Source organism: Nerophis lumbriciformis, linkage group LG30 (assembly GCF_033978685.3).
Source record: "Nerophis lumbriciformis linkage group LG30, RoL_Nlum_v2.1, whole genome shotgun sequence".
NCBI lineage: Eukaryota > Metazoa > Chordata > Actinopteri > Syngnathiformes > Syngnathidae > Nerophis > Nerophis lumbriciformis.
The window spans coordinates 31,692,092-31,720,086 of record NC_084577.2 but is presented as its reverse complement, the minus strand read 5'-3'; the positions used below and the strand labels follow the sequence as shown (position 1 = coordinate 31,720,086).

The following is a 27,995-nucleotide window of genomic DNA, read 5'->3' as shown; positions in this document are numbered from 1 at the left end:
CATATATACAATAGAAAATAACACAAAATTAAACACACAAAAAATTAAACAAAAAAAATCTGTAAAAGCCTGATTCGCAAAGAAAAAGGCAAAAAAACCCTAATAAATAAATAAAAGACAAAAAGGCAGAAAAAAGGCAAAAAAAGAAGAAAAAAAAGGGCAAAAAAAGAAAGGCAAAGAAAACATTGTATGAAAAAAAAAAAATATATATATATGTATAAAAGGAAAATATATAAATCGTACATTATTCAGTTAATAAAGACAAAATATTGAAAGAATAATAGCAGTAATAACAGCCATCAATAAAATAGAAAATAACACAAATAAAATCAGTAAAAGCCTGATTAAAATGCTGTCTTTAAGTTTGAATATCTATATATAGTATATCAAGTTTGCTATATATAGTATATCAAGTTTGAATATCTATATATAGTATATCAAGTTTGAATATCTATATATAGAGTATATCAAGTTTGAATATCTATATATAGTATATCAAGTTTGCTATATATAGTATATCAAGTTTGAATATCTATATATATAGTATATCACATTTGAATATCTATATATATAGTATATCAAGTTTGAATATCTATCTATATATAGAATATCAAGGGTCAGTGTGAGAAGTGTGAACTAGTGTTCTATTGTCAGTGTGGGTGAAGTCCTTGGAAGCACAACAGTTGCAGAGGACGCAGGTGAACTAGTCAACTCGACTAAGAGTGCAGGACAAGATCAGAACATGTGTTGTGGTGTTGGCAGGCTAGCTGCTCATCAACTCAGACGACATGTGAGAAAACAAACGTCTTGTCCTCTAATTAGACCCTGAAATAGATGCAGCTGGGACTCTAACACCGACTTCTTACATCACACTCACTCTGACTCATGTCCTTCATGCTTTATCGCTGCTGGGACAACCTCCACTTTCTCTATCTTCCTGGTGTTACAGTAGGACACTTTCTCTATCTTCCTGGTGCTACAGCAGGACACTTCCTCTATCTTCCTGGTGTTACAGCAGGACACTTCCTCTATCTTCCTGGTGCTACAGCAGGACACTTTCTCTATCTTCCTGGTGCTACAGCAGGACACTTTCTCTATCTTCCTGGTGCTACAGCAGGACACGTCCTCTATCTTCCTGGTGTTACTGCAGGACACTTTCTCTATCTTCCTGGTGCTACAGCAGGACACTTTCTCTATCTTCCTGGTGCTACAGCAGGACACTTTCTCTATCTTCCTGGTGCTACAGCAGGACACTTTCTCTATCTTCCTGGTGCTACAGCAGGACACTTTCTCTATCTTCCTGGTGCTACAGCAGGACACTTCCTCTATCTTCCTGGTGCTACAGCAGGACACTTTCTCTATCTTCCTGGTGCTACAGCAGGACACTTTCTCTATCTTCCTGGTGCTACAGCAGGACACTTCCTCTATCTTCCTGGTGCTACAGCAGGACACTTCCTCTATCTTCCTGGTGCTACAGCAGGACACTTTCTCTATCTTCCTGGTGTTACAGCAGGACACTTCCTCTATCTTCCTGGTGTTACAGCGGGACACTTTCTCTATGTCCCTGGTGCTACAGCAGGACACTTTCTCTATGTTCCTGGTGTTACAGCAGGACACTTTCTCTATTACAGCAGGACACTTTCTCTATCTTCCTGGTGCTACAGCAGGACACTTCCTCTATGTTCCTGGTGTTACAGCAGGACACTTCCTCTATCTTCCTGGTGCTACAGCAGGACACTTTCTCTATCTTCCTGGTGCTACAGCAGGACACTTTCTCTATCTTCCTGGTGCTACAGCAGGACACTTTCTCTATCTTCCTGGTGCTACAGCAGGACACTTCCTCTATCTTCCTGGTGCTACAGCAGGACACTTTCTCTATCTTCCTGGTGCTACAGCAGGACACTTTCTCTATCTTCCTGGTGCTACAGCAGGACACGTCCTCTATCTTCCTGGTGTTACTGCAGGACACTTTCTCTATCTTCCTGGTGCTACAGCAGGACACTTCCTCTATCTTCCTGGTGCTACAGCAGGACACTTTCTCTATCTTCCTGGTGCTACAGCAGGACACTTCCTCTATCTTCCTGGTGCTACAGCAGGACACTTCCTCTATCTTCCTGGTGCTACAGCAGGACACTTTCTCTATCTTCCTGGTGTTACAGCAGGACACTTCCTCTATCTTCCTGGTGTTACAGCGGGACACTTTCTCTATGTCCCTGGTGCTACAGCAGGACACTTTCTCTATGTTCCTGGTGTTACAGCAGGACACTTTCTCTATTACAGCAGGACACTTTCTCTATCTTCCTGGTGCTACAGCAGGACACTTCCTCTATCTTCCTGGTGTTACAGCAGGACACTTCCTCTATCTTCCTGGTGCTACAGCAGGACACTTTCTCTATCTTCCTGGTGCTACAGCAGGACACTTTCTCTATCTTCCTGGTGCTACAGCAGGACACTTTCTCTATCTTCCTGGTGCTACAGCAGGACACTTCCTCTATCTTCCTGGTGCTACAGCAGGACACTTCCTCTATCTTCCTGGTGCTACAGCAGGACACTTTCTCTATCTTCCTGGTGCTACAGCAGGACACACTCTCTATCTTCCTGGTGCTACAGCAGGACACTTCCTCTATCTTCCTGGTGCTACAGCAGGACACTTCCTCTATCTTCCTGGTACTACAGTAGGACACTTCTTCTATATTCCTGGTGCTACAGCAGGACACTTTCTCTATCTTCCTGGTGCTACAGCAGGACACTTTCTCTATCTTGCTGGTGCTACAGCAGGACACACATAATATATATATATATATATATACGTTAGGTCAGGGAAAAAGACAGAAACTATATCATCCCTACAAGCCTGTTTCGCAGAGGATTTGATTGTAAGTCTTCTGCATCTTGTACTGAACTCAAGTAAAGCAAGCGTGTAAACTAAGCAAAGTTGTTGTTTGCAGACGAGTCATCTTATACTTCATGGACCCAACATGAGCGCAGGATTAAAGTACCACGTCGTGATTACATAGTACCAGTACTCTACTACTGGTACTTTGTGTCTCAATGTACACAACTCTGACCCAGATGCTATTTTATTTGTATTATTTAACGTCACCGGGATGAAAAATAACACGATTCAAGTCAAGTTGTGTGTTTTTAGCAATGTGTTTGCTGTTGTTGACAAATGTAAACACATTTGGTTTGTCTTACCGCTGGGACTGAACTGCATGCAGGATATTGGCTTGTCGTGAGCCGGGAAGTGAGCCACCACTCCTCCTCCGTCAGAGTCCTCGCTCACCAGGACCTGCGACAACACACACAAACAGGAGTTCCACGAAGGCCAGAGTGCGACAAAATGTCGTTTCATACACTAGTTTGTTTACGTTGTGTGAAAATCAAGCACATCTACAAAATGTAAGTGTGTATTGTTACACACTTCCTACGTGGACACAATATTTTGTATGCGTTGTGTTGCAATCTTTCTCTTTTAGGCAAGAGAAGAATAAACAGAAAACCAGAAAATACCCGTGGAAATTTTAATGGGCCTGCTATCTGAGCCCTGGACCAAGGACCAAGGGCCAGGGGTCGCCGTACTTTGAAGATGTGTCTGAACCCGAGACTTTTAGGTGTAACTGTACAATATGAGCTACAGAGCTAGCCTGAAATGCTTACATTAAAATGCTAACAGTTAGCTTGTGTGCTAACAGTTAGCATGTCTCACATTTCAAGTAACAAGGTGTACGGCTGGGGAAATAGAGAAAAAAAGTGTCAAATGTGATGAAAAAGTTAGCATGCTTAAGTTAGCTTGCTCGCATGGTATCGTTTGCATGCTAACAGTTAACCAGTGTCACTTACCAAGTTAATGACTCTGGGTTAAATGGTTGCAAAACTAGCTCAGAAAATTAGCATGCTAAATTTAGCATGCTAAACATTAGCATACTATTAGTTAGCACGTGTCACATACCAAGTTATATGACTGTAAGGTGTATGGTTGTCTAATTAGAGAAAAAAACGTAAAAAGCTAAAACGTTAGCATGTTAAATTTAGCTTGCTAACAATAGCATGCTAGCAGTTAAGTGTCACATACCAAGTTATATGACTCTGGGGTAAACGGTTGCAAAATTAGCTCAAAAAGCTACCACTTTAATGTTAACATTGTTCACGTCAGAATAAGATAGAAGTACTTTAATAAAGTTTGAAGTATGAGCAATAATAATATGGGCCTGCTGCAATGCAATAATAATAATAATAATAATAATAATAATAATAATAATAATAACGATAACAATAATAATAGCATTCATAAAAACAATAATAATAATATTCATAATTTTTATAATAATATAATTTTTATAATAATAATAATAACATTAATAAAAACAATAATAATAATACTATTCATAATATTTATAATAATAATAATAATAATACTAACAATAATAATAACAATAATATTAATAACGATAATAATAATAATAACATTAATACAAACAATAAAAATAATATTTATTATAATAACAATAATAGCAATAGCAATAATAATAATAACAGTAATAATAATAATAATAATAATATTAACAACAATAACAATGATAATAATAATATTATGACAATAATAATAATAATAATAACAATAATAATAATAATAATAATATTAATAATAATAATAATAACAATAATAGCAATAACAATAAAAACAATAATAACAATAAACTGACCTGCCCTTCGCCATAAAAACAATAATAATAATATTCATAATTTTTTATAATAATATAATATTTATAATAATAATAATAACATTAATAAAAACAATAATAATAATACTATTCATTTTATAATAATAATAATAATAATACTAACAATAATAATAACAATAATATTAATAACGATAATAATAATAATAACATTAATACAAACAATAAAAATAATATTTATAATAATAACAATAATAATAGCAATAATAATAATAACAGTAATAATAATAACAATAATAATAATATTAACAACAATAACAATGATAATAATAATATTATGACAATATTAATAATAATAATAACAATAATAATAATAATATTAATAATAATAACAATAATAGCAATAACAATAAAAACAATAATAACAATAAACTGACCTGCCCTTCGCCAACACTGTGCGTGTCAATGATGGTGACCACCCCCGAGGTATGGAGACTACGACGACTCCCCGTGTGAGGAGAACCTTCTTCATCAGACGTGCTTGCCGGCACAGTACCTGCCAACTGGGTCACCACCTTGCCAACCATGGTCAGGCCGCTCTTCAGGGTCTAACAGGTGGAAACACACAAGGAGTCATTTTAAACAGCAATACGTGCATCAGGAACCTTTGGAGGCAGTCAACATGTTCTCCTGCCCTACAGAGTCTGCACTTTCTACTTCCTGTTGTCTTTGCAGCACCTTTACTTTGGTAAACTCTTTATGTTTGCTCTATTTAACTTCAGATGTTGCTTCATCATATTGTCACTCAACTTTGTGGATATTATTAAAAAAAACTCCATTAGCCATAAAAAAAAATTCTAAAAGAAATCCATTACAATGCATGATGGGAAAAAAGCACAACACTCTCCACACTTATCCATGTTTGGCACTTTTTAGCTGCTAATTATACAAAAGCAGTAAAGTTGTCACCTTGTGTAAATGCTCAATAAAAAGAATACAACAAATCCTTTTCAACTTATATTCAATAGAATAGACTGCAAAGACAAGATATTTCATGTTCACACTGACAAACTTTATTCTTTTTTTTATACGTAAGTTAGCCATGCCTTGGCCACTAATACACCTCCATACCATCACACACTAATCACTAATACACCCCCATACCATCACACACTAATCACTAATACACCCCCATACCATCACACACTAATCACTAATACACCCCCATACCATCACACACTAATCACTAATACACCCCCATACCATCACACACTAATCACTAATACACCCCCATACCATCACACACTAATCACTAATACACCCCCATACCATCACACACTAATCACTAATACACCCCCATACCATCACACACTAATCACTAATACACCCCCATACCATCACACACTAATCACTAATACACCCCCATACCATCACACACTAATCACTAATACACCCCCATACCATCACACACTAATCACTAATACACCCCCATACCATCACACACTAATCACTAATACACCCCCATACCATCACACACTAATCACTAATACACCCCCATACCATCACACACTAATCACTAATACACCCCCATACCATCACACACTAATCACTAATACACCCCCATACCATCACACATGCTGCCTTTTACACTTTCACCCTAGAACAGTCCGGATGGTTCTTTTCCTCTTTGGTCGACAGTTTCCAAAAACAATTTGGAATGTGGACTCGTCAGACCACAGAAGACTTTTCCACTTTGCATCAGTCCATCTTAGATGAGCTCGGGCCCAGCCAAGCCGGCGGCGTTTCCGGGTGTTGTTGATAAATGGCTTTTGGCTTTGCATAGTAGAGTTTTAACTTGCACTTACAGATGTAGCGACCAACTGTAGTTACTGACAGTGGGTTTCTGAAGTGTTCTTGAGCCCATGTGGTGATATCCTTTACACACTGATGTGGCTTTTTGATGCAGTAGCGCCTGAGGGATCCAAGGTGTGTAATATCATGGCTTACCTGCAGTGATTTCTCCACATTCTCTCAACCTTTTGATGATATTACGGAGCGTAGATGGTGAAATCCCTAAATTCCTTGTTGAGAAATGTTGTTCTTAAACAATTTGCTCAGGCATTTGTTGACAAAGTGGTGACCCTCGCCCCTGTCCTTGTTTGTGAATGACTGAGCATTTCATGGAAGCTGCTTTTACACCCAATCATGGCACCCACCTGTTCCCAATTAGCCTGTTCACCTGTGGGATGTTCCAAATAAGTCTTTGATGAGCATTCCTCAACTTTATCACTCTTTTTTGCCACTTGTGCCAGCTTTTTTGAAACACGTTGCAGGCATCAAATTCCAAATGAGCTAATATTTGCAAAAAAGAAGAAAGTTTCTCAGTGTGAACATGAAATATCTTGTCTTTGCAGTCTATTCTATTGAATATAAGTTGAAAAGGACTTGTTGTATTCTCTTTTTATTTACCATTTACACAATGAAATAACTACTTTTGTATATGAGAAGATCAACATATATATATATATATATATATATATATATATATATATATATATATATATATATATATATATATATATATATGACAGAGTCAACACAAAAATCAAGGACAAAACACCACTCAACCAATGGAGAAATACAGCAGCAGTAATCAAATGGTTCAACAACATCCAAGACAAACAACAGCACAACTTTATCTCCTTTGATATCGAGGAATTTTACCCTTCCATCACGCAAGACCTACTGACTCAAGCACTAGACTTCGCCTCAGACTACGACTCAATCACAGGCAACGAAAGAAACATCATCATCCACGCAAAAAACTCCATTCTCATCCACAACAGTACACCATGGCAAAAAAAAAACAATGCAACATTTGACGTCACTATGGGAAGTTTTGACGGAGCAGAAACGTGTGAACTCGTTGGGAGTTTCCTCCTCTCCCAGCTCGCTAGCCTCAATCTGAACCTTGGTATTTACCGTGATGACGGACTGGCAGTGTGTCGCGCCTCGCCAAGGAGCAGCGAGAATACCAAGAAGCGCATTTGCCAAATTTTCAAAGAGAACGGCCTACGGATCACGATTGAAGCCAACAAGCAAACCGTCAACTTCCTTGACGTCACTTTCAACCTGAGAAATAACAGCTACCAACCATTCACGAAACCCAACACAACACTCCAATACGTGCACCATGACAGCAACCACCCACCCACCACCACGAAAAGAATACCTACCGGAATCAATAAAAGGCTATCGATGCTGTCATCTAGCAAAGCTGAATTTGACCAAGCAACCCCCCCGTACCAAAAAGCCCTTGATGAAAGCGGATACAATTTCACCCTCACCTATGAACCCACGCCAGGAAACCAGCCAAAAAAGAACAGAAAACGAAACGACATCATCTGGTACAACCCCCCATACAGCAAAAACGTCTCAACTAACATTGGACACAAATTCCTCAATCTGATTGACAAACACTTTCCCAAAGACAACACCCTAAGAAAAATATTCAACAAGAACAACATTAAATTGAGCTACAGCTGTATGAACAATATACGACAAATCATCTCAAACCACAACAAAACAATTGCAAATGAGCCGTCGGCCCCCGGACAGAGCGACTCCAAAACCAACAAAGGCTGTAACTGTCGAAAGAAACCTGATTGCCCTCTCAACGGGGGGTGCTTACAAACATCAGTTGTCTACCAATCTAAGGTAATACGCAAGGACATTAACACATCCGACACATATGTAGGATTAACCGAGGGAGAATTCAAAACCAGATGGAACAATCACAAGGCTTCTTTCAGGAACCAAAACCTGCGGAATACCACAGAACTCAGCAAACACATTTGGGACCTCAAAGACAATAATGTTGAATATTCAATAACATGGCAAATTCTTGCATCCAGCACACCTTACAATAGTGGTAATAAAAGATGCAACCTATGCTTGAAAGAGAAACTGTTTATTATTTACCGTCCAGACCTGTCATCCCTCAACAAGCGCAGCGAAATTGTCACAGCATGCCGCCACAGACGGAAACACCTCCTAGGTAACACATGAGCCAATCACCACGCCCCTAGGCCAGCCTGTACCCACCCACTCTGTGCCCTATATAAACCATGGTATGTGAATGCTCCCATTAAAATCTCCTGATGATTGAGGGTACCCCCCCTCATGAAACAGGCCTGTAGAGATGAAATAGTCTTGTGATTTTTTTTCACATACATATATTGCGCTCTACTACGGTATCGAGCACTATTTTTTGGATAACCTTATTAAGACATATATGTATGTATATATGTATATGTACATATGTATGTATATACTGTACATATGTATGTTTATGTGTGTATATGTGTATGTATGTATGTATGTATATATGTGTAATTATATACCTCTGTGTTTGTACTGAAAGAAGTCCATTTGATCTTAATTTACTTGATGCTCCGGCTGAGTATTTGCCCAGGCAACAAATAAAAGGCAGTGGGGGTCCTGGGGGTGCGTTTAAGGGCCAGCCACGGTGTCTGGCTCAAACACACCTCTGTGACTCGATTAAGGGAAATGGATAGTGCTCCTTAAGTGGCTCTATCTTGTCTTTGCCTAATGGAGTCCAAGGTGTGCGACTGTGTGTACGCCAGCGCCAAAGGGGCCCCGGAGATGTCTAATCAGACATTCAGACGAGGCGGCCCCGTCAATACTGTGTGGCGCCCAGCGCTTGTTAGGTCTGGGGATGTCTCAGGCCCACTAAGTGTCTTCTTGTGCACGCCTGCTCTGCACTGTGTCAGCCATGTCCATGGCAAGAAGACATGAATTATTCACCACACTAATGTGTTTTCTAATCACTTGTGGACTTTGGACTGGTCCAAACACACTATTGATCAGCACCAACAAACTGCTGACCAGGAACAGTAGCAGATCCCTGACTAAACGACAAGATGTTCCGCTCTGTATGTATCCGTATGTTCCATTTCCTGTCCCGCGCTCTTATTTTGGTTTTCCACTTCCTGTTTACCTCCGCCACTTCCCTTGTCTGAGTCCTGTCCCTGGCTTTTAATGCCAGACCTCTTCCTTTGCTTTCTTGGCGTCCAAGAAAGAACCTAAACCTGCAGAGCTTTGACAATGCTTCCCGTGCACTTCCCTGCGGCACTATATTTTATGACTCATCATTTCTTTTGATTCCTTTCATGAAAATGCATATATACAAGCATAAAATGCATACAGTATATACAAGCATGAAAATGCATATATACAGGTAAAAGCCAGTAAATTAGAATATTTGGAAAAACTTGATTTATTTCAGTAATTGCATTCAAAAGGTGTAACTTGTACATTATATTTATTCATTGCACACAGACTGATGCATTCAAATGTTTATTTCATTTAATTTTGATGATTTGAAGTGGCAACAAATGAAAATCCAAAATTCCGTGTGTCACAAAATTTGAATATTGTGTAAGGGTTAAATTTTGAAGACACCTGGTGCCACAAACTAATCAGCTGATTAACTCAAAACACCTGCAAAGGGCTTTAAATGGTCTCTCAGTCCAGTTCTGAAGCCTACACAAACATGGGGAAGACTTCAGATTTGACAGCTGTCCAAAAGGCAACCATCGACACATTGCACAAGGAGGGAAAGACACAAAAGGTTATTGCTGAAGAGGCTGGCTGTTCTCAGAGCTCTGTGTCCAAACACATTAATGGAGAGGCAAAGGGAAGGAAAAACTGTGGTCAGAAAAAGTGTACAAGCGATAGGGATCACTGCGCCCTGGTCAAGATTGTGAAAAAAAAAACATTCAAAAATGTGGGGGAGATTCAGAAGGAGTGGACAGCTGCTGGAGTCAGTGCTTTAAGATCCACCACCAATAGACGCTTGAAAGACATGGGTTTCAACTGCCGCATACCTCGTGTCAAGCCACTGTTGACCAAGAAACAGCGCGAAAAGCGTCTCACCTGGGCTAAGGAAAAAAAGAGCTGGACTGCTGCTGAGTGGTCCAAAGTCATGTTTTCTGACGAAAGCAAATTTTGCATTTCCTTTGGAAATCGAGGTCCCAGAGTCTGGAGGAAGACAGGAGAGGCACAGGATCCACGTTGCCTGAAGTCTAGTGTAAAGTTTCCACCATCAGTGATGGTTTGGGGTGCCATGTCATCTGCTGGTGTCGGTCCACTCTGTTTCCTGAGATCCAGGGTCAACGCAGCCGTCTACCAGCAAGTTTTAGAGCACTTCATGCTTCCTGCTGCTGACCTGCTCTATGGAGATGGAGATTTCAAGTTCCAACAGGACTTGGCGCCTGCACACAGCGCAAAATCTACCCGTGCCTGGTTTACGGACCATGGTATTTCTGTTCTAAATTGGCCCGCCAACTCCCCTGACCTTAGCCCCATAGAAAATCTGTGGGGTATTGTGAAAAGGAAGATGCAGAATGCCAGACCCAAAAACGCAGAAGAGTTGAAGGCCACTATCAGAGCAACCTGGGCTCTCATAACACCTGAGCAGTGCCAGAAACTCATCGACTCCATGCCACGCCGCATTAACGCAGTAATTGAGGCAAAAGGAGCTCCAACCAAGTATTGAGTATTGTACATGCTCATATTTTTCATTTTCATACTTTTCAGTTGGCCAACATTTCTAAAAATCCCTTTTTTGTATTAGCCTTAAGTAATATTCTAATTTTGTGACACACGGAATTTTGGATTTTCATTTGTTGCCACTTCAAATCATCAAAATTAAATGAAATAAACATTTGAATGCATCAGTCTGTGTGCAATGAATAAATATAATGTACAAGTTACACCTTTTGAATGCAATTACTGAAATAAATCAAGTTTTTCAAAATATTCTAATTTACTGGCTTTTACCTGTATATATATATATATATGCTTTAATAAGGATACGTTTTAGGCCACCTCCATGCAACCAGAAGGAGTTTTTCCTAACCTGTAACCCGTTCTCAAAAAGTTTCATGATCATAACTGGAAGAAATAATACGTTGCAAAAGTCCATAGTGAATGGAATGGTCAGGCCAGGAATGAGAATGAGATGGAATGGTTATATACCCACAGATTCACATCATCAGCTCTATGTTAGTTGTCCAATATGAGCACGTACAAAAGTAGCAAGAAGTGGGTGAAAGGTGAAAAGTAGTGATCAATAATCACATACCTTGGCAGCATTGATCACTGTTGCTGTGTAGGATTGTGAACTATCATCACATGCTCCTCCTCGAGACTGGTGACACCTGATCAACTGTAAACACACAGTGGCTTGTTTTACTATAATATTATTATTATTATTATTGTTGTATGAAGTTTGTATGATGTATGACACACACAGGAGAAGACTGCTGACACCTGATCAACTGTAAACACACAGTGGCTTGTTTTACTATATTATTATTATTATTATTATGAAGTTTGTATGATGTATGACACACACAGCAGAAGACTGGTGACACCTGGTCAACTGTAAACACACAGTGGCTTGTTTTACTGTATTATTATTATTATTATTAATGTTGGTATTATATCAAGTTTGTGGACACACACAGAAGAACTGAGTTGTAGTAAAGTTGGTCCTCACTGCAAGACAACACAAGTATTACTGTACCTACTCCAAGTACTGTGTACATGCATGTACATTGCCGTGTTGTACCTTGTTTTGTGTACATGCGTGTTGTACCTTGTTCTCAGCGTAGGCTAGCCAGCGGCTGCCCAGGGCTACAGGATTGAGATTGTGTCCAGGAGAGGGATAGCAGCCTGAAACAACCCAGAAGAATGGGTTAAAATGGAGTGGTGGACATCACAAGTCTAGCACGTCTCTTCAGTGAGATGTCAAAATGACTACTATAGTACTAGTACTACACAACTAGTCTCGGTGCAGTAAAGCTGGAATAAGGATAATAGCAAATCATACATAAAAGGTAGTAAGAACAGGTCTTGTAGTCTATGATCTAGAAACGCATAAAGAGGATATAAATATTTCATTACACACGTTCATTCATTTTTGACCACCTCATGATTTCATTCCAATTCAGGAGCTACCATGTACTATGTACTATGTACTATGTACCATGTACCATGTACCATTCCCTTAAAATGGATTATTGATGCAGTTTTACATTTAGTTTGACTAAATAAGCGTTTATCACTTGCAACTTTAAAAAAACAAATCATTCATGATTAGAAACAGTTAAATTAATTTCATCACATTTATAAAGTTGATGAAATTCTCATCTATTTATTCAATTAATTACATTGATTAATTAAGAATTAATTGTATTAAGAATTAAGATTAGTAAGATTAAATTAAGACTAAGATTAGTTAATTAAGAATTCATTTATCACTTAATTCTCATCACATTTATTAAGTTGATGAAATTCTCATCACATTTATTCAATTAATTAAATTGATGAATTAAGAATTAATTAATACATTTTATTAAGAATAAATTAAGATTTTTAAGATTAATTAAGATTATTAAGAGTAATTAAGATTATTACGATTAAATTAAGACTAAGATTAGTTAATTAAGAATTCATTTATCACTTAATTCTCATCACATTTATTAAGTTGATGAAATTTCATCATATTTATTCAATTAATTAAATTGATGAATTAAGAATTAATTAATACATTTTATTAAGAATAAATTAAGATTTTTAAGATTAATTAAGATTATTAAGAGTAATTAAGATTATTACGATTAAATTAAGACTAAGATTAATTAATTAAGATTTAATTTATCAATTCTCATCACATTTATGAAGTTGATGAAAATGTGTACAAAACTGGAACATAAGTGCCCTAAAATAAAGGAACTGTCAAATATTAGAACTGTCTTCATAACTTCAATTTACAATAAATACATTGATTATTGAACTTTACTAATCAATTCTATAATCGTCCATGTCTGAGTTGCAATGCATGTCAAATCTATTATTCCCACCTCTCATGTTCACTGTTTTATTTCAGCTTGAAGCACATTTTAGTCTTGTGCAGGTCTCGGATCTTTGTGCAGGTCTACCATCTTGTCTATTTAGTTGTGTCCATGAGATCAGGAGTGCTTTCAAATACTTCAAACACACACTCATGATGTATCTGCTCCATCTTCTTATTGGACTTCTTTCTATTCTGTCCCAATAAATATGACAGACTAGTCATAACTTGCATTTACTGTCTAGAAATCTTTCAGAAGGCATCAAATATGTTTACGTTCATTTCCAGCGGACGTATGTTTACAGGAAGATGGTGTAACAGCTTCAGACACACAAGATGAGAGGAGGTTGCACAATCAGAGACAATTAATAACTGTTTGCTTCCTGCTGGCCAGACGCTGATAGGGAAGACAAGCAGACACCAGACGCTAAAGTCCGTTTATTCCAGCAGCCGCCTGGCAATCATGTCTGCTTTTCTTCCTGGGAGTGCAAGGAACCTTCATGAGAACCTTAGATTACGTTTGGATTGAAGAAGCTCAGATATATAAATAGTGAGGACATATTTATTGGCTTTTATCCAAAGGTCTGACTTGCATTTGTGAGTTCAAGCAACGCGTTAGTAAACACACCGACTAGAACATTCTCCCTGAAATTGTGATGGGCCTGCTTTCTGTGCCTTCAACCTCTGGAAGACAACGTACTTCTGAGATGGTGCTGAGTGTCTGAATCTGGTGACTTTTATCTGAGATGGTGCCGAGTGTCTGAACCTGGTGAGTTTTAGGTGTGACCTTACACAATGAGCTACAGAGATAGCTATGCTGACACTTAGCATGTGTGCTAATGTTAGCATGTTTCTTATGTGACTTGAAGGTGTTTGGCTGCGAAAGTAGGGCAAAAGTGTCAAATTAGGAAGTGACAACAAACTTACTTGTGACAAAAAACTTCTTGGTGAAGGTGCAGCTGTCGAACGCAGCGATCTTCTCCTGCAGGCTGACTGCTAGAATACTGATAGCCAGAAGGAAGTACAGTAGAGAGGAAGAAGGAAGTAAGTAGAGAGGAAGAAGGAAGTAGAGTAGAGAGGAGAAGGAAGTACAGTAGAGAGAAGGAAGTAAGTAGAGAGGAAGAAGTAAGTACAGTAGAGTAGAGTAGAGTCCAGTGTTGGTAGTGTGACATACTGAGTGTTGCAGTGCAGATCATAGATCTGGGTCTTGAACTGGATGGACTTGACCATCTCTCCTGTCCTCAGAGAGTACAGGTCAGCACAGCAGTAAGGTGGACTTGTTCTGCAGAGACAAGCAGCACTTGGTCAGGTTTACAACACCCACTAGATCCTGGACCACTCTGGTCCTTGTGTCCATCAACCTTGTTTTCTACAACACCCACTAGATCCTGGACCACTCTGGTCCTTCTACACAACCTTGTTTTCTACAACACCCACTAGATCCTGGACCACTCTGGTCCTTCTACACAACCTTGTTTTCTACAACACCCACTAGATCCTGGACCACTCTGGTCCTTGTCTCCATCAACCTTGTTTTCTACAACCCCCACTAGATCCTGGACCACTCTGGTCCTTGTCTCCATCAACCTTGTTTTCTACAACACCCACTAGATCCTGGACCACTCTGGTCCTTGTCTCCATCAACCTTGTTTTCTACAACACCCACTAGATCCTGGACCACTCTGGTCCTTGTCTCCATCAACCTTGTTTTCTACAACACCCACTAGATCCTGGACCACTCTGGTCCTTGTCTCCATCAACCTTGTTTTCTACAACACCCACTAGATCCTGGACCACTCTGGTCCTTGTCTCTATCAACCTTGTTTTCTAGATGGACATCACACAAGGCATTTGGTTTGGCACACAATCATCTACCAACAACAACATGTCATTGACACGCAATCGACACGCCATCAACATGCCATCAACATGTCATCAAATAAATAATAAATGATAAATGGGTTGTACTTGTATAGCGCTTTTCTACCTTCAAGGTACTCAAAGCGCTTTGACACTACTTCCACATTTACCCATTCACACACACATTCACACACTGATGGAGGGAGCTGCCATGCAAGGCGCTAACCAGCAGCCATCAGGAGCAAGGGTGAAGTGTCTTGCCCAAGGACACAACGGACGTGACTAGGATGGTAGAAGGTGGGGATTGAACCCCAGTAACCAGCAACCCTCCGATTGCTGGCACAGCCACTCTACCAACTTCGCCACACTGTCCCAACATGTCTTCAACATGCCATCAACATGCCATTGATATGTCATCGACATGTCAATATGCCATTGACATGGTATCAACATGCCATTGGCATGCTATCGACATGTCATCAACATGCCATCAACATGCCATTGACACGCCACCAACATGCCATCAACATGCCATTGATCTTTGTAGAACTTGCACCTGGCTCGCTGACAACAAGCTATCCATACACTTGGGTAAAACTGAATCCATCCTGTTTGGGTCCCACATCAACCTTAAGAAAGTCAATGACTTCACTATAAAAGTGGGTGACATTGTTATCACCAGGAAAGATGAGGTCACCTACCTAGGTTCCATTCTAGAGGATCATCTTTCCTGTGATCAAATGGCAACCAAGGTCATCAAAAAGGTCAACCAACGAACGAGATTTCTCTACAGAATCTCCTCTCTGGTCAACTAAAGCACCATGAGGATTCTACCGGGAACTCTCGTTCAACCCTTTTTCCATTACGCATGCACCTCCTGGTACCCTAGCACCTCCAAAACCCTCAAATCTAAACTCCAAACATCCCAGAACAAGCTAGTCAGATTACTTCTAGACCTCCACCCCAGATCACACCTCACTCCTACCCACTTGTCCAAAGTGGGCTGGCTCAGGGTGGAGGACAGAGTAAAACAACTTGCACTGAGCCTGGTCTATAAAATCTGCTACACCTCCCTGATACCCAAGTACATGTCAAACTACTTCCTTAACGTAAATGAGCGCCATAACCACAACACCAGGGGGAGCTCCACTAACCACGTTAAACCCAGATTCCCATCTGACAAAGGTCTTAACTCATTCTCTTTCTATGCCACATCAATGTGGAATGCACTCCCAACAGGTATAAAAGAAAGTGCATCTCTATCCTCCTTCAAAACCGCACTAAAAGGCAGCTACAACCCTGAACTAACACCCTCCCCGGATTGTTGTTAATAATCAAATGTAAACAATCAAATGCATATACTTTTCTTATGCCTTCTGATCTCTCTCTCTCTCTCTCTCTCTCTCTCTGCCCACTACTTGCTGTCCATATCCTACCAAGTCAGACCTACACTGTTTCAATATCCATTTCTCTGTTCTCAATTGTTGATGACTGATGATGATAACAACCAAACCTCTCCCCCCCACCCCCCTCCACACCCCGGATTGTAAATAATGTAAATAATTCAATGTATACACCCTGATGATTATCTTGTGTGATGACTGTATTATGATGATAGTATATTGGATAGTATATATCTGTATCATGAATCAATTTAAGTGGACCCCGACTTAAACAAGTGTAAAAACTTATTGGGGTGTTACCATTTAGTGGTCAATTGTACGGAATATGTACTGTACTGTGCAATCTACTAATAAAAGTCTCAATCAATCAATCAATAAAATATATCATCGACATGTCAACATGCCATTGACATGGTATCAACATGCCATTGACATGCCATCAACATGGTATCAACATGCCATTGACATGGTATCAACATGCCATCAACATGGTATCAACATGCCATCGACATGATATCAACATGCCATTGACATGCCATCAACATGGTATCAATATGCCATCAACATGGTATCAACATGCCATTGACATGTCATCAACATGGTATCAACATGCCATCAACATGGTATCAACATGCCATTGACATGGTATCAACATGCCATTGACATGCCATCAACATGGTATCGCCATGCCATTGACATGTCATAAACATGCCATCAACACGTTACCAACATGGTACAAACACCCCAACAACAGACCATCAACACACCATCAACATGGTACCAACACCACGCTAACATCAGCTCAACAACAAGCCATCAAGATGCCAACAACACGCTAACAGCAGCGCTAGCCAGTAGCCTCAGCAATAGCGACACACCACTTCCTGTTATGAGGAGTGAGGTGCATTCACAGACCCCTGGAAATATGAGCATCAAACATCACGTAAGTTTGCTATTGCTGTAATAACCATCTTGTTTATTTCTTTGAATGTGTCGCTGGCGTTTATCATTCATTTCATGTTAATTGAGGATGACTAATCTGTTCAATTTGAACATCACAAAGTACAAAAATGTTATTTTTCTCAACAAAAACGTGCATGTTTTAAAAAAAGGGTTTTAAACTCCCTGTCAGTGGAATTAATTTCCCCGTGAGCAATGCAGTGTAAGAAAAGTGTTGAGTTGACATGGTGATCAGCGTGCAGGCAGGTGTTTGCAGCAGCATGGAGATTAATGAAAAGATCTTTCATTTGGTCAAGTGCACTTTAAAGCTTCTATTGAGTGAACCATCAATCCAGATCATACGTGCTCGTTCCTGCAAATACCAATAATTGATTGATTGATTGATGCATGAACATGATGTGGGTCACACCTAATAGGATTTCCTGCTCCCGTGGACAATAGTTGAAAGCCTGGCTAACTCCCAATTAGCTTTATGGACGTCACTTTGTGCACATGTTAAAGTGACACCCAGCTATCCGTTACATCCACCCGTCAATTACTGCGAGCGAGCACTATTACTCAACTGCAGTCCAGTCTTGTCTGCCTCTGAAACACCACCACACACACTTCAGGACAAGATGGAATGTTTCATCTTGTGAATGTTGCTACCAAAACTCAGGATTTCACTCCACAGTCCTTCAATGAAGACCAGAAGCAGTAGAATAGCAAAGTCAAGTTTGTGTGAAGTGAGTGGATGTTGGAACCCTTCAAATCGGTTAAAAAACGTGGGACATGAAGTAGATTGTATAGTTCCCATTCATTGTCAACGGGGAGACCATTCTGGGAAAATCTGGAATTTTGGTAAAAGGAAAACATGTTTTGTGTTCGATATATTGGAAGAGTAGTGTCGGAATCAGGTTTAAAATCGGTGCAAACTGTATTGTAGAACTATGAATATGTCAATTCAGTTGAATGGGAATTTATATATATATATATATATATATATATATATATATATATATATATATATATATATATATATATATATATATATATATATATAAACACATGTGTTGTTTGTGAAGGGCCTAAATGTCTTTATCAGGAAGCGCTTCTTTTCGCTCACAAGTGACAGCTCGTATTGAAAGAAGTTATTCCTTTCTGTACAGAAAAAAGTAAAACAATTATATTAGCTAACTAATCATTTGATTTGTGGGTCAAACGTAGTAACTTTTTAGTCCAGCAGATGGTGCCATAGTGAAACAGCGACACAGTATGAGTGCAGTTTCAATACAACTACAACCATTGACTAGAATACTTGCAGTTTCAATACAACTACAACCATTGACTAGAATACTTGCAGTTTCAATACAACTACAACCATTGACTAGAATACTTGCAGTTTCAGTATAACTAAACCCATTGACTAGAATACTTGCAGTTTCAATACAACTACAACCATTGACTAGAATACTTGCAGTTTCAGTATAACTAAACCCATTGACTAGAATACTTGCAGTTTCAATACAACTACAACCATTGACTAGAATACTTGCAGTTTCAGTATAACTAAACCCATTGACTAGAATACTTGCAGTTTCAATACAACTACAACCATTGACTAGAATACTTGCAGTTTCAATACAACTACAACCATTGACTGGAACACTTGCAGTTTCAATACAACTACAACCATTGACTAGAACACTTGCAGTTTCAATATAACTAAACCCATTGACTAGAATACTTGCAGTTTCAATACAACTAGAACCACTAACTAGAATACTTGCAGTTTCAATACAACTACAACCATTGACTAGAATACTTGCAGTTTCAATACAACTACAACCATTGCCTAGAATACTTGCAGCTTCAATACAACTACAACCATTGACTAGAATACTTGCAGTTTCAATACAACTAAACCCATTGACTAGAATACTTGCAGTTTCAATACAACTACAACCATTGACTAGAATACTTGCAGTTTCAATACAACTACAACCACTGACTAGAACACTTGCAGTTTCAATACAACTACAACCATTGACTAGAACACTTGCAGTTTCAATACAACTACAACCATTGACTAGAATACTTGCAGTTTCAATACAACTACAACCATTGACTAAAATACTTGCAGTTTCAATACAACTACAACCATTGACTGGAATACTTGCAGTTTCAATATAACTAAACCCATTGACTAGAATACTTGCAGTTTCAATACAACTACAACCATTGACTGGAATACTTGCAGTTTCAATATAACTAAACCCATTGACTAGAATACTTGCAGTTTCAATACAACTACAACCATTGACTAGAACACTTGCAGTTTCAATACAACTACAACCATTGACTAGAATACTTGCAGTTTCAATACTACTAAACCCATTGACTAGAATACTTGCAGTTTCAATACAACTACAACCATTGACTAGAACACTTGCAGTTTCAATACAACTACAACCATTGACTAGAATACTTGCAGTTTCAATACAACTACAACCATTGACTAGAATACTTGCAGTTTCAATACAACTACAACCATTGACTAGAATACTTGCAGTTTCAATACAACTACAACCATTGACAAGAATACTTGCAGTTTCAATACAACTACAACCATTGACTGGAATACTTGCAGTTTCAATACAACTACAACCATTGACTAGAACACTTGCAGTTTCAATATAACTAAACCCATTGACTAGAATACTTGCAGTTTCAATACAACTACAACCATTGACTACAATACTTGCAGTTTCAATACAACTACAACCATTGACTAGAATACTTGCAGTTTCAATATAACTAAACCCATTGACTAGAATACTTGCAGTTTCAATACAACTACAACCATTGACTAGAACACTTGCAGTTTCAATACAACTACAACCATTGACTAGAATACTTGCAGTTTCAATATAACTAAACCCAATGACTAGAATACTTGCAGTTTCAATACAACTACAACCATTGACTAGAATACTTGCAGTTTCAATACAACTACAACCATTGACTAGACTACTTGCAGTTTCAATACAACTAGAACCACTAACTAGAATACTTGCAGTTTCAATACAACTACAACCATTGACTAGAATACTTGCAGTTTCAATACAACTACAACCATTGACTAGAATACTTGCAGTTTCAATACAACTACAACCATTGACTAGAATACTTGCAGTTTCAATACAACTACAACCATTGACTAGAATACTTGCAGTTTCAATACAACTACAACCATAAAGATTTGAGTAAGACATTGGTAGGACAAGTTATACTTCCTCTCTATGGAAATAAACATGTTGAACGTGTCTAGATGAGAATCTCAAGTCTTCAGCACACGTGTTTTTTCTTCTGGTTTTCCTTTCATTTGCAAATGTGTAATGTAAGCCTTGAGCTAGCGGCACCAAGCTCTCTACCAGCACTGCTCTCCTGCCAACACTCCAGTCTGTTTTCCATTTAAGTGTCAAGACTGCATCCTTTCTCGCGGTCACCCAGAGCTGTGATTTCACAATGATTATAGGCTGGAGAGCGTGTGAGGACCTTAGTCAATTTACGAGGCCGCTGCATGGAAAGAGCAGCATCACACCAGGAAGACTTCTGCTGTCTGACCAGAGTCTTATTGACCGAGCCGGTCCTGCCATGCAGAGGTCAACACGCTCCATGTTTTCTACATCAGGCTGGACTGCCAAACCATCCAAACACAGCACGGCTCCGTGTCTGGGAGGACTTGGGACAAGGAACACGTCTCCTGAAAATAACCAGAAGGAGCTTTCTACACAGAAAAACTCCTTTTTCTGTTTACTGGAGGACCACATTTGTGGTGAAAGTCTTCTCAACTCTTTCAAGTCAAGCAGAGGACGGAAAACCCTTCATCACAACACACACACACACACACACACACACACACACACACACACACACACACACACACACACACACACACATATATATATATATATATATACACACACACACACTTACATATACATACATACATACATACATATACATATACCTGTATATATATATATATGTGTGTGTATATATATATATATACGTATATATGTATACATTAGAGATGCGCGGTTTGCGGGCACAACCGCGGAGTCCGCGGATTATCCGCGGATCAGGCGGATGAAATAAAAATAAAAAAAAGATTTTATCCGCGGGTCGGGTCGGGTCGGGTCGGGTCGGGTCGGGTCGGGCGATTGAAATAAAAAAAAATTAGATTTTAAATAGATTCAGGCGGGTGGCAGTTAAACCAATTGGTAAATATATATACATAGTTAAATGTTGTTACCCACATACGAAAAACGAGCAGGCACCTGCAGCATATGCCACAACAGAAGAAAAAGAAAAAAAAAGAGATGGACACTTTTACGGAGCGGAGAAGGGACGCCTCGCCGGGGTCCGGGACCGAGGCCCCTTCCCCCGAGAGGGCCCCACCGGGAGCACCTGGCCGGGGGCTCGTAACAGGGGTCACTCCGCGCGCTCCGCCCGCGCAGCTTACCTGCCCGCCACCCCTGTTGCCGGGGGCTCGTAACAGGGGTCACTCCGCGCGCAGTGCGCTCACGAAAGGGGTGGGGCTCACCCTGGTTGATATAGAGAGCAGGACGGTGGCCATGGAAGTCGGAACCCGCTAAGGAGTGTGTAACAACCCACCTGCCGAATCAACTAGCCCTGAAAATGGATGGCGCTGGAGTGTCGGGCCCATATACCCGGCCGTCGCCGGCAGCGAGACGCGCTTGGAGGTGCGCTCAGCGCGGCTCCCATATGATTGCGCACTGGTGTGCGTCTGGGTCGTGACAGCGTGGCACGCGAATGTCTGTACTGCATTGGATCAGTCTCCTTTCTTTAACAGGCAAAAGCTTTATAACCTCACCATACCTGCCAACTTTTGAAATCAGAAAAACCTAGTAGCCAGGGTCCAAGGGCCGCAGGCCCCGGTAGGTCGAGGACAAAGTCCTGGTGGAGGGTTCAGGGCTTCGCCCCCCGACGCAAAATGATTATTAGCATTCAGACAGGTTAAAATGTTGCTAAAACCATCACTTTTCTATCAGTCACAGTGACTTTTCAAAACAAAAATATTACAGCAAAAATCATATGGGTTGATTGACATGTTTATTCTGTAAGCTAACTTCAATAGTTTGAAATTATTTTGACAGTTAATGCCAGTTATCCTGTCAACCTTTCACAAGACTTCAATTTGTTCATTGAAAGTATAAACACTTTTTACAGTAAACAAATGGTAAAACAGTACTAAACAATTCCATTAAAAAAAAAATTGGTGTCATTATTAACTTTCTGTCCAAGCTTGTATAATCTACTGCCTTGTTCAATTGTAAAAAATATTCTGTGCCTAAAATTCACATTTCTATCACAATTATCATACTGTAAACATGGTAAGCTAACTTCATTAAAATTAATAGTCCTGTCAATAGCATGGAATTACAATTCAAATGTAGTTTTTTTGTAAGCCTTTCAAAAGAATTCAAAATATAAAAAATTAATGAAAATTAATTGAAGCCATCAGACACTTGAAAAGTGGCACATCACATCTCTAATGTAATCATTTGAACTTTTCAACAGAAATAGCACTGCAAAAATATTAAGGACATACTTCTGTTTTTTGGTAGTTATGCTGTCAACATTTAACAAGATTTCTTCAACTTGGACTTGTTTTAAATGTTTTATGCCACTTCAAGTTGTCAAAGACGTGCTGTGAAATACAGCCGACAGGATTGCGCTCCAAACACGAAGCAAGGCCAAAGCGCATGCATGGTGCAGGAGAACAAAGGACTTCTTTCATTTAAGGTTTGTGATAAACCATCAAACTCATTCGTTAAAAGGACTCTATAGTAATATAAAGCGAATTTTTCTGGACATTATCATGCAAGAAAAGTTTATTTTTGGGACCGTGATCACCGCGTAATGATTTTTAAAGGTTGCATGACAAACATTTAACTGTCCCATGTGATCAGCCAGTGCGATTGGAAGTCCATGCTCAATTATTGCCTCCGTAAATAAAACTTCGGCATTTATCACATCCAAAGAATCTGTTTGGGCGACGAAAAACGTTGAAAGTTTTCCACTTGTATCGCTAGCAACGGCATTAGACTTGTGTTTTTTTGTCCCAACGTGGTCTTTTACATCGCTAATTCCTCCGTGTCCGATCGAAAAATCTTGTCTGCACAAGGTGCAATTCGCGTAGTTTTCACCCTTTTTTTTTTTTAAATTAATGAAAAACCGTATTTTTTATCACTGCAACCGTAACCCGGAATAGGTTGATGAAAACCGTACGAATTACGGGAAAACCGGAGTAGTTGGCAGGTATGCCTCACTAATGCCTTGCATCGTCTATAATAGATATATAACAACGGGCGGGTGCAGGTCTGATCAAACGTTACATCGGGTGGATGGCGGATGGTTGACGACTTTCTGATGCGGTTGCGGATGAAATAATTGCCTATCCGCGCATCTCTAGTATACATAAATATATATATCACACACACACACACACACACACACACACACACACACACACACACACACACACACACACACACACACACACACACACACACACACACACACACACACACACACACACACACACATCCATAAATACATACAGTCGTGATCAAAAGTTTACATACACCTGTAAAGAACCTCATGTCATGGATGTCTTGAGTTTCCAATCATTTCTACAACTCTTATTTTTTTGTGATGTAGTGATTGGAGCACATACTTGTTGCTCACAAAAAACATTCATGAAGTTTGCTTCTTTTATGAATTTATTATGGCTTCTTCTTTCCTATTCTTGTTTTATGTAGAGCTTCAGTCGTTCAACAGGTCTCCGCTGTCGTATTTTACGCTTCATAATGCGCCACACATTTTCGATGGGAGACAGGTCTGGACTGCAGGCGGGCCAGGAAAGTACCAGTACTCTTTTTTTACGAAGCCACGCTGCTGTAACACGTGCTGAATGTGGCTTGGCATTGTCTTGCTGAAATAAGCAGGGGCGTCCATGGCAGCATATGTTGTTCCAAAACCTGTATGTACCTTTCAGCATTAATGGTGCCTTCACAGATGTGTAAGTTACCCATGCCTTGGCCACTAATGCACCCCCATACCATCACACATGCTGCCTTTTACACTTTGCGTCGATAACAGTCTGGATGGTTCGCTTCCCCTTTGGTCCGGATGACACGATGTGGAATATTTCCAAAAACAATTTGAAATGTGGACTCGTCAGACCACAGAACACTTTTCCACTTTGCATGAGTCCATCTTAGATGATCTCGGGCCCAGAGAAGTTTCTGGGTGTTGTTGATAAATGGCTTTAGCTTTGCATAGTAGAGCTTTAACTTGCACTTACAGATGTAGCGACCAACTGTATTTAGTGACAGTGGTTTTCTGAAGTGTTCCTGAGCCCATGTGGTGATATCCTTTAGAGATTGATGTCGCTTTTTGATACAGTGCCGTCTGAGGGATGGAAGGTCACGGTCATTCAATGTTGGTTTCCGGCCATGCCGCTTACGTGGAGTGATTTCTCCACATTCTCTGAACCTTTTGATGATATTATGGAGCGTAGATGTTGAAATCCCTAAATGTCTTGCAATTGCACTTTGAGAAACGTTCTTCTTAAACTGTTCGACTATTTGCTCACGCAGTTGTGGACAAAGGGGTGTACCTCGCCCCATCCTTTCTTGTGAAAGACTGAGCATTTTTTGGGAAGCTGTTTTTATACCCAATCATGGCACCCACCTGTTCCCAATTAGCCTGCACACCTGTGGGATGTTCCAAATAAGTCTTTGATGAGCATTCCTCAACTTTATCAGTATTTATTGCCACCGTTCCCAACTTCTTTGTCACGTGTTGCTGCCATCAAATTCTAAAGTTAATGATTATTTGCAAAAAAAAAATGTTGTCTTTGTAGCATATTCAACTGAATATGGCTTGAAAAGGATTTGCTAATCATTGTATTCCGTTTATATTTACATCTAACACAATTTCCCAACTCTTATGGAAACAGGGTTTGTATTTGCTTACATGTCCCTTGGCAAGTTGACCTGCAATAAGGCGCTTTTGGTAGCCATCCACAAGCTTCTGCTTGACCACTTGACCACAAAATTGCTGCAGATCAGCTAAATGTGTTGCTTTTCTGACATGGACTTGTTTCTTCAGCATTGTCCACACGTTTAAGTCAGGATTTTGGGAAGGCCATTCTAAAACCTTCATTCTAGCCTGATTTAGCCATTCCTTTACCACTTTTGAGGTGTGTTTGGGGTCATTGTCCTGTTGGAACACCCAACTGCGCCCAAGACCCAACCTCCGGGCTGATGATTTAGGTAGGTTGTCCTGAACAATTTGGAGCTAATCTTCCTTTTTCATTGTCCCATTTAAAGCAGCAGTTCCATTGGCAGCAAAACAGGCCCAGAACATAATACTACCACCACCATGCTTGGCGGTAGGCATGTTGTCCCTGGGATTAAAGGCCTCACCTTTTCTCCTCCAAACATATTGCTGGGTATTGTGGCCAAACAGCTCACTTTTTGTTTCATCTGACATCACATGGACAAAGATAAGACCTTCTGGAGGAAAGTTGTGTGGTCAGATGAAACAAAAATTGAGCTACAAAAGTCAGATTAATAAATGTATATGTAGTTTGTTTATCCCTAGTTTATTCCATCACTAAATGACAGCACCACCTATGTGTCGTACATGTGTACTACATGGTCACACTAACATAGTTCATATAACCGTGTCATCACTAAATGACAGCACCACCTATGTGTACTACATGTGTACTACATGGTCACACCAACATAGTTCATATAACCGTGTCAGGTGAAACAAAGACATGGAATTAAAAACTCACCCTGAAGATCCTGTGCTCTTGCAAACTCCCAGCAGGGGTCTCTTGTCAGAGAAGATGTCCACTTCCAGAGGACCTGGAGGAGAAGATCACACATTGCTGACATGCCTGCCTAGTCACGCATGTGTCCATGACGGTCTCTGCATCCGGGGTCCAACCAAAACCCAAACATTACAGGAACTTTGTAGATCTGTATCGGATTTTGTAAAAATGTGTTTGTATATATGTCATTTTTATGTATACTATTGTACGTATAAAACAATTTGATAGTAGGCTAATACAGCTAATATAGACACTTACATCATGTGTTGTCTTCATTATAACACTTATATAAGTCATTTTGATAGTAGGCTATATATGTCTCATGGGAAGTTGGACTAAAGTCTGCCAGAGAGCCCGTTGGTCCATCTTCAGGCAAGGTTGTGTTGGTAAAAAGACTTACCGATATGCGGGGCTGGCAAAATGCGAGCAGTTCTGACTGGACCGTGTCGCACAGAAAACAGTTCCTGGGCCTCTCCTGCCACCTGAAAGTTAAGAACAGAGTCCACGTTACAGACCACATACAACACCAATTAGTAAGTTAGGAACAGAGTCCACATTACAGACCACATACAACACCAATTAGTAAGTTAAGAACAGAGTCCACATTACAGACCGCATACAACACCAGTTAGTAAGTTAAGAACAGAGTCCACATTACAGACCACATACAACACCAGTTAGTAAATTAGGAACAGAGTCCACATTACAGACCACATACAACACCAATTAGTAAGTTAAGAACAGAGTCCACATTACAGACCGCATACAACACCAGTTAGTAAGTTAGGAACAGAGTCCACATTACAGACCACATACAACACCAGTTAGTAAGTTAAGAACAGAGTCCACATTACAGACCACATACAACACCAGTTAGTAAGTTAGGAACAGAGTCCACATTACAGACCGCATACAACACCAGTTAGTAAGTTAGGAACAGAGTCCACATTACAGACCACATACAACACCAATTAGTAAGTTAGGAACAGAGTCCACATTACAGACCACATACAACACCAATTAGTAAGTTAGGAACAGAGTCCACATTACAGACCACATACAACACCAATTAGTAAGTTAGGAACAGAGTCCACATTACAGACCACATAGAACACCAATTAGTAACCACGTAGTGTTGAGCATAAATGTCTACTGACAACTGCAGATTCTTTCTGGTTCCTTCTATTTCCTCCCATGGTGCAACAACATTAAAGACAGTTGATTAAAAGAGT

The 27,995-nt window shown here is 39.7% G+C and overlaps 1 protein-coding gene across 1 annotated transcript in view; it reads right to left on the bottom strand.

Moving 5' to 3' along the window:
* Positions 1-27,995, bottom strand: part of bcas3 (BCAS3 microtubule associated cell migration factor) — a 283,967-nt gene that overhangs the window by 217,861 nt on the left and 38,111 nt on the right. The window contains exons 6-13 of the mRNA XM_061925915.2: positions 27,164-27,245; positions 26,725-26,797; positions 14,798-14,905; positions 14,551-14,627; positions 12,367-12,443; positions 11,851-11,934; positions 5,120-5,290; positions 3,199-3,292 (exon numbers count right to left, since the gene is read on the bottom strand). Coding sequence (XP_061781899.1) covers positions 3,199-3,292; positions 5,120-5,290; positions 11,851-11,934; positions 12,367-12,443; positions 14,551-14,627; positions 14,798-14,905; positions 26,725-26,797; positions 27,164-27,245 — 766 coding nt within the window. The remainder of the gene's footprint in view (positions 1-3,198; positions 3,293-5,119; positions 5,291-11,850; positions 11,935-12,366; positions 12,444-14,550; positions 14,628-14,797; positions 14,906-26,724; positions 26,798-27,163; positions 27,246-27,995) is intronic.